This window comes from Seriola lalandi, unplaced genomic scaffold (assembly GCF_002814215.2).
Source record: "Seriola lalandi dorsalis isolate HSWRI2012SDOR001 ecotype SW California unplaced genomic scaffold, Sedor1 jcf7180002054606, whole genome shotgun sequence".
Lineage (NCBI taxonomy): Eukaryota > Metazoa > Chordata > Actinopteri > Carangiformes > Carangidae > Seriola > Seriola lalandi.
The window spans coordinates 1,256,353-1,264,870 of NW_019525159.1; the positions used below are offsets into that span (position 1 = coordinate 1,256,353).

Sequence of the window (8,518 nt, forward strand, 5' to 3'; positions counted from 1 at the left end):
GGGGGGGAGGTGAATAGGGTAGCTTTTGTAAAGTTTGCACTCTTAAATTCCTGTTTTTAAGCTTAGGAAAACTACATGAGTAACATGGACCTGTATTGCACAGAATTTCATTAGAAAATAATTCCTAGATCCACCGAGAGCAACGCAACGATGGATTTCTCAAGCCCAATCCTTAGTGGAACAAAGAACAAAGGGCTAAACAAACCTGTTGGTTCACTTCCAGTTTGTTTGCATAACCAAGATTGAGTAGGAACGTAAAGAAAAAATGCAGTCATCTGCTGTTAGCAGCTCTGATTAATTTACATTAAGTAAAGCACAAATTTTTTATTTTGCTGGGATACACTCATATGCAGCCATTCATTACCTAATGACCTGAATTAAAACTTACTGTCAAACACGCTGCCACCGCCCTCCCCTCCTCTCCCTCTGCCTCTAATTTCACCCCTGCCTTCTCCTGTCATTCATCCTGCTTCTCCCTCCCTCGCTCTCCTCGCCCGCCTTATTCTTCCCCTTTACCCAGAATGCAACGCTGGCTGAGCAGGCTCAGCTGAGCTATAAAAAGGCATAGCATGGGGGAGGGAGGGCTGCCGTGCAGCAGGAACTGTGCAGACACACACACACGGGGATCCAGGGACAGCAGCCCCTTGCACTGGGATCTAGAGCCACAGCGTGAAAAGAGAGGTCAGTACAGAGGACAAAGGCTCCATAGAGGAAGAGCAGGCAGGAAATGGCTGGGACTGGGTCTAAGTGAACGAATAGAGAGATGTCAGAGTGAAAGAGTGTGGGCAGGCGGAGTGGGCAGGGCTGTTTGATGGGATGGAGAGGCAGAATAACATAAGACTGTAATGGTAAACTGTCATGGTTACTGGTCTCTCGACAAACTTTGGTTAGTCACACTGTTTAAAATGGTTGACACAATCAGAAAATCAGGCTTTTCTGTATCGTGCACAGGCATGTTTCTAGTGTGTGTCATGCTCAGTGATGGTATTGAATAGATGATATAACTGTCTTGCTAAGGGATAACCAACCATTGATTCTTATTTTTATCTCTAGACAATTGGTTTGACATTTCATTGCAGATGGTTTGCCTCCACTCTAATGACATTTAAACGTTCTCCTTGTGTGCACCCATTTATGGGCATTTTCATACAAGCTGCTCTCACCTTTTAATTCTGCCATGCTTTTAGCCACAGTAAAAGGTCATTAACAGCTGATTAGTGGCTGAATGCTATTGATTCTTTTGAGATGATTTTGCACACTAAAGTGAGTTAAAGCTTGCAATTTAGAACACAAACACACCCCAAAAAGCCACAGCTAACAATGAATTTATCTCGCTCCATCCTTTCACAAACATCATGGAATATCTCCCACTGCACTGACGTCAAAGGGTCCCCTGTTCTCCCTTAAAGGGACAGTATGCCCAATTAAATTGCAGAGTACCTTAGTAACCAACATTGTTGGTTGAGAATCTACAAGTAGATCATGTGCTCGGCCCTGTTTTCACTCCTGTTGCTTTCAGGGGCAGTGAGTGAAAACTTCATCCGCATGTGCTCTTAGAGAATGGTTGACATGCTATCCCTTAACAGCTGCAAACTGACTGGGTCTTTTTTTAGCTGGGTGGCATGTTAAAAAACAGTAATAAGACATGAGGGCGTGACAGGCGATATGTATCAGTGTCTCTATATTTAATTTCAAGGATTGAATTACAAAAATCACGTTTGAATGTGTCTCTGTCTCTCGTCCTCTAAAGTGGTCTTCTATTCTACATTAAGAGTGCACTCAGTTGCATGCTATTGAATTATTTATGTAGAGATTCATGCAAACAGTATGGATCAAGTCCTAGTACAAAATTCAGATGGCTTTGTCCACATTAGACAAAATCCTGTTCAAACATCTTGCTACATCTCCAGTTTTGATAAGGCCTCTATTGTGAAATGTATTTGAGCAAAGCCAAGCTGCATATACTTTCACTTCCATAATTCCATGCAGTATGGTGTGTATTTCCCACACAGGCAGCCATGTAATGTTGTTTGCACCATATTAGAACCAGAACATGACTGACAAGCCAACGATGCAGGGCACCCAGAGGATGGCACCATAATAGGCCAAAGTGGGATTCCCAAACAGGCTCTGTGCTGACTCAGATGACAGTCTCCAAGTGACATTTACACAGACCACAGGGTTAATGGCTGCTGACATAAAACTCGACACCTGAGAAGCAGCACCACCAGTACTGAGGAGTACTGCAAGTGAGAACCAGAGAACAAGCTGGTAACATTTGCAGCTTTGGTGTGTACTCTGCTAAAATATATCTTGATGGTAAACCATATAGCCAGATAGAAATCTGTCATTTGGACCATGTATAGTACAACTATAATTCACTTTTTTCCACTCTGTTGCAGTACAGCTACAGTGAAACATACAAACAGGTGACAAATTTAAGTAAAAACTAACATAAATTTTCTTACTAAGGTGTTAGGCCACCATGTGCTGCCACTGTCTAACACGTCTGTCCAAAATCTCCCATAGTGTTCAATTGGATTGAGATCTGGTGATAGGCCATAGCATATGACTTGCATCATTCACAACCATTCAGAGACCCCTCATGCCCTATAGATGGGGGTATTGCCATCCTGGAAGAGACCACTCCCATCAGGATAGAACTGCATTGACATTCTCAGTCACTTGAAGAAGAGTTGCTCTTCTGTTTTTCCTTGCATATCACACTAATGCACGTAATCAAATATGTGCTGTTGATTAAATTTCCTATTTACTGATGTTTTCCCCACAGATTTAAATGCAGATGTCACTTTAGCCACTGTTCCTATTGAAACACTGGCCAGCTGAACTGTCTGTGTGACTGAAGCTTGTGCCATCCGTGTCCCAACACTGAACCCTCTTTCAAAGCCACTTGATACAAAATCACAACCAACTGGACCTGCTCAGCATTTTTATTTATGATAACACAGAGCACGATTGGATGTTAATTGATTAATTGTGCAGTGCACCTGTGTGGAAGTATCTGCATTTTTTTAATATACATTTATTGAGGTTTTTAATTGAATTCGTCTCCTGTCCTTATATTATATCACTTTTCTTATACTATACAGCCCTTAAAGGGCCAGTGTGTAGGATCTAGTGCCATCTGGCTTTGAGGCTGCAGATTGCAACTAACTGAATACCACTCTCCTCATTGGTACCTGAACCTACCCTTCAGGTAATGAGAAAACGTGAAATGCCCTCTCTAGAGCCAGTGCTTGGTTTTTCTGTTCTGGGCTACTGTATAAACATGATGGGCTCTGTGGAAAATGACCCACTCCCTATGTAGATGTGAAGGGATCATTCAAAGCGAATGAAAATACAATAATTCTTATTTACAGGTGATTATACACTAATGAAAACTCCAATATAAATATTGTAATCCATTTCTGCCAATAGATCCTCCTAAATCCTACACACTGGTCCTTTAAAGCTTATTGGTCAATCTGGCACTATCATAGGCCTAACAGCTTTGTTTGTATAGCAGGCGTGTGCCAGTGAGCAAAGCAAACAGCCACTTTGTCACAAGGTCAAATTCAAGTCTTGAAACACAAAATATTCAGCACTGTAGCTTGAGACAGACCAGGTTACTTGTTTAGCACACACACTTGTGATGTAAGTAACCTGTTGACAAGCAAATACTATAGCCACAATTGGAGTATGCAGAACTGTATGGAAAGAATGGAAAGATGATAATAAATATTGATGGTATATACTGTATAGTATTTGGCCTGTGAGAACATCCCTATATTCAAAGTAGATGCAAAACTGGGTGGTTATTTTGAAATAGGCGACATGTTAAAATTATTTAAAGTCAGTTCTTTCAACCACACCCATTTTCAACCCGAGTATATAACACTGACAAGAAGCTACTTGAAAATATCTATTTACTCACAGCCCAATTACTGACCCAACCCCCTTCCTCATTCTTCTCTGTTCTGTTTTCTAAGTAAGTTAAAAGAGAAGTGTAAACAGGAAATGAAATGGCTGTTGTCTTCTTTAGATATATTCAGTAATATGAATAAATAACTAAAAGTCATTCCTGTGCCAATCAAATGTTTCAGGACTAGAATTGTCAGCTTTAAATAACACAACTTGCTACAATCAGAAGCTTCTACTTTCCTACGACAGCTTGGCCGACTCTCCAGGAAGTAACAGGTTCTCATTGTTTTTCAACACCACACGAGGAAAAATAGAATTTAATTGCTGGTGGACGGTTTCAATGGGGTTGCTGTTGAAATTTGATCACTGTTCAGACATACTGTATAAGCTATGTAGTATTCTTACGCTCATTTTTAAGTTGTGTGGCTACATTGTACAGTCTCTATTGATAAACACAAACATTTAAAAAATACCATTAACATTACCAGTAATATTAATACTACTACCAGTACAACTACACCTCCTGATTCATTCATGTGTTTGTGAGTTAGAAAGAATATGCTACTCTCAAAGAAGTGTGTTTCATGTTGCCAGCAGATAGTGTTATAGTGTGGCAAAGTATTCAGTATTTCACAATGTTCAGAAATGGAGTGTTTAAAATACAGAAATACTGATTCTCTGAATAGATAAAACTGTTATGCAAATGATTATATGACCTCGAATTGATTAAAAGGTGAGGTAGCAATCTTGCATTCATGGTGGGAGACAATTTATTCGCATAGTCCAAAATGAATATTTGATAAACTATTAATTCTATTCTAAACACGTGATCAACAAAGTGTCACTGTCTTTTTTTGACAGTGACATTAATCCCAGCCTTAACATGGAGCCTTGTGCAGACAGTCATTGTCCACTCTTCACACCACAGAGTGTCAGTTTATAATGGATTACCTAAATAAAAACAGTGTGACCTACTTAGATTATCTTGCTGTCATATTATCTGCTGTAGTGAATTTATTTGCCTTTCTGTGTCCTTTTCTGTCCTTTTCAGTTGAAGGAAAACACTCATCTAACACAACACAATGGCAGGTAAATAATTACATATGTTTGAGTATGACTGTAAACGCTTTATTAATGATGATTTAATGATTTGGAAAATGTTCATTTGTATTTTATCATTACTTGTGTGGAGTTATAGTAATGCAGAGATAAGCTTGCTCCGTTTTCTTGGACTCTACTGCCATCTTTTGGTGATTTTTGAGAATACAGACAGCACCTTACCTTGTACATTCAATGATACTGTACATAGACATAGTATTCCATTTTTATTCAGAAATAAATTATGACATTTACTTAACAACAAAAATATTTGAGATACAAAATCTATACAAAATGCAGTAAAGATAATATAGTTCTAATGTAATGTAGTTAAGATAATTAATACAATATAGTTTAAAAAAATAAAATAAATAAATAAAACCAAAATTCTGTGTTTTCTTTTCATTTTCTGCAAATTTGTTTAGATTTATAATTTAGATTGTTCTTGTAGTTCCCACTGAACTGTTATACCTGGCTACATAACAGTCTTAAGTGACAACAGTTGTCATGGCAACACTGTTTGAGTAATAGCACAGACCTACAGACCTACAGTCAAAACAGCCTAGTGGACCAGGAGACACTGTACCTTGTGGCTTAAAAAAATGGGAAATACCTGTACCACTGATATCATACTTCCACAAGGTTTGTTTTAGAAATCCTTTTCGTGTGAATTTAACTTTGTTAGAAAGAAGTTTTACCTATTCACACAGTTGGACTCAACTTCTTTTGTTCCATCTTATTTCAGACAAAATTAAAGATGCCAAGATCATCTTTGTTGTGGGTGAGTGTTTTTTTTTTTTGTCCAAGACATTGGACCTCTTACATCTATCTCCGTCCTGTAACACTAATGCTTTCTGTCTCTGTTCTTCAGGTGGGCCTGGCTCTGGAAAGGGCACCCAGTGTGAGAAGGTAGTTGCAAAATATGGCTACACCCACCTGTCATCTGGGGATCTGCTCCGTGCTGAGGTGTCTTCTGGCTCTGAGAGGGGCAAGCATCTCCAGGCCATCATGCAGAAGGGAGAGCTTGTGCCCCTGGTAAGAAAGTTTCATTCAATAAAAGTATTGTTTATATCTTTTCCTCCTTGTATCGATAAGAATTGTGCAGTATAGCAAGCAAAATGTGTGCACAGATGAGAGTAAAGTGATAGTTGGGGTTATTTGACGTGGGAGTTGTATGAGCTACTTATCTATAGTCAGTGTATTACTTGCAGTAGATTTGGATCAGCGCGCTCCCAGTTTGGTGAAGCAGCCAGGAGCCCCGGCACAATATCTGAGTCATTTGCAGCTGTTGAGGGGGACAGCAGCAAAAATGTGCTTTAGCCAAAAAGAAATTGCCATATTGAAAAAAAGCCAATATCAGATTAAGTGTATGCTTTGTTTTGAATATTTTCACCATGTTTGTGCATAGGAATATGGTAGTGAAGTGGTACACTTAATCTGATATTGGCTTTTTCACGTGGCATTTTTTAAAATTGGCTAAAACATGTTTTTCTGTCTGGCCCCGTTCACACTAGTACACCACTCAGCTTTTGTGTTGGTGCTCCCGGCTGCTACTCTAAACTGGCAGTGCGCCAATCTGAATCTACTGCAGGTAATACACTGACTATGTATAACTACTTCACACAAACCCATGTCAAATAACCTGAACTATCACTTTCAAATATGCACTTTAAGTTATTTTCCATCTTGAAGTGCTATATCATGCTGTGAGAGTTGGTCATAATATTTCGGGGCTGCTTGCAGGACACAGTCTTAGACATGATTAAGGATGCCATGATCGCCAAGGCTGATGTCTCCAAGGGCTTCCTTATTGATGGCTACCCCCGTGAGGTGAAGCAGGGCGAGGAGTTTGAGAAGAAGGTAGGAGAGGGCATGAATTTTTGGGTCTATAATTCATCCCTGCAACTATGGAGACAAGCTTAAATCACTCCCTTGTGTTTGAACTCAGATCGGCAAACCCTGCCTGCTGCTGTACATTGATGCAAAAGCAGAGACCATGGTCAAGAGGCTTTTGAAGCGTGGTGAGACCAGCGGCCGTTCAGATGATAATGAGGAGACCATCAAGAAGCGTCTGGACCTGTATTACAAAGCAACTGAGCCAGTCATCGCCTTTTATGATGGCCGTGGTATTGTGAGGAAGGTGAGTGTATGACTGCTATGCTCAGTGAAAACTGACAAAACAAAATCTGACATAATGTATTCTTACATATGGTGTCTGTGTTGCTTTGTCTAGATTGACTCTGAGCTGCCAGTGGATGAAGTTTTCAGCCAAGTCTCCAAGGCTATTGATGCACTGAAGTAAAACAACATGACTAGATGAGCTGTGTCTGGTTGTTGTTGTTTAATTTTTTAAAATTTGCTTTCTCTGTGTCAATTTCATATGGACAAAACATGAACAACAATGGAAATTATACAGTTTCCACTCAGCTTGGTTAACAGAAACTGAAGGCCATTAAGGATCAAAGATGCCTTAACTCCACTTCTAATCCAGCAATAAGCATCTGCAGTTTTAACATCACACAACAGTGAATCTGCAAAAGGCAGCGTCTGGAAATCCATTTGTTTCTTCAAATAAGTCTCGCCTCCATTCTATGCTTAATATGTATCCAAGTGAAATCTATATACGACCATCTCCCAACCTATAAGGTACAACGCTCACTCTGGTGCAAACCTTCACTTTACACAATCCTTTACCCTTCTTCAACTCTGCCATATCCAGAGACCATGGGAAAATGATAGACTCTTTTGTGATTATGCCATTGTACAATGGCAACAATCACCCACTGTGGACAACATTTGTTTCTATTAATCCATTTATATCAATATTTAAAGCACAGAAACTTTATAGTTTTCCATCAAGATGTAAACATGTAACATGGGTGTCTGTAAAGAGGTATATGTAAAAAATGAAAAGAAAAGTAAATTAAAGTATAAGGGTAAAACAGAAATTTGAAATTAATTTATTAGTGGTGACTGTGTCTGAATATTTAAAAGACTCACTGTAGTACACAGGGTGACATTGTGAGGACCTATGAACAAACACATACTGTAACCCCATAAACAATGCTTCCAAGTTGAAGGAGGAAACGCTTTTCTTTTCAGAAAGCATGTAGACACAACAGGATACAGAACACGCTGCTGCAGCCATAGTTCATTACTGTTATTATAACTTTTCCTTTGAGCCCTGTGATGATCAACAGGTCTTCCTTTACCTCTCACCTTCCTCACACACACACACAGACACACTAGCACACACACACACACACTTCCAGCTGGCCAAGCAAACACTGCAACAGGTATCCGGACTAGCCTCCAAGGAGAGCTCTGATCATGACTATGCGCTGTAGGGATGAGGAAGAGGAAAGCGGCTTCTGAAGGGGGACAGGATGTGTCCGTCGGAAAGTCAATCAAGAAAAAGGCGTCTGTAAGCACTTTCATAAAGTCATCGAGGATGCTGCTTGAATGCGAGGAATGCTGCTCTTACCTCATGAAGGTGCAA

At 39.8% G+C, this 8,518-nt stretch overlaps 1 protein-coding gene across 1 annotated transcript; it reads left to right on the forward strand.

Moving 5' to 3' along the window:
• The first annotated feature begins 573 nt into the window (after positions 1-573).
• On the forward strand, positions 574-7,967 carry ak1 (adenylate kinase 1). The gene is made up of 7 exons (XM_023419466.1): positions 574-681; positions 4,973-5,010; positions 5,765-5,800; positions 5,891-6,054; positions 6,763-6,879; positions 6,968-7,159; positions 7,253-7,967. The coding sequence occupies exons 2-7, from the start codon at positions 5,004-5,006 to the stop codon at positions 7,319-7,321; spliced, it is 585 nt and encodes a 194-aa protein (XP_023275234.1). The 5' UTR covers positions 574-681; positions 4,973-5,003; the 3' UTR covers positions 7,322-7,967.
• The last annotated feature ends 551 nt before the right edge of the window (positions 7,968-8,518 follow it).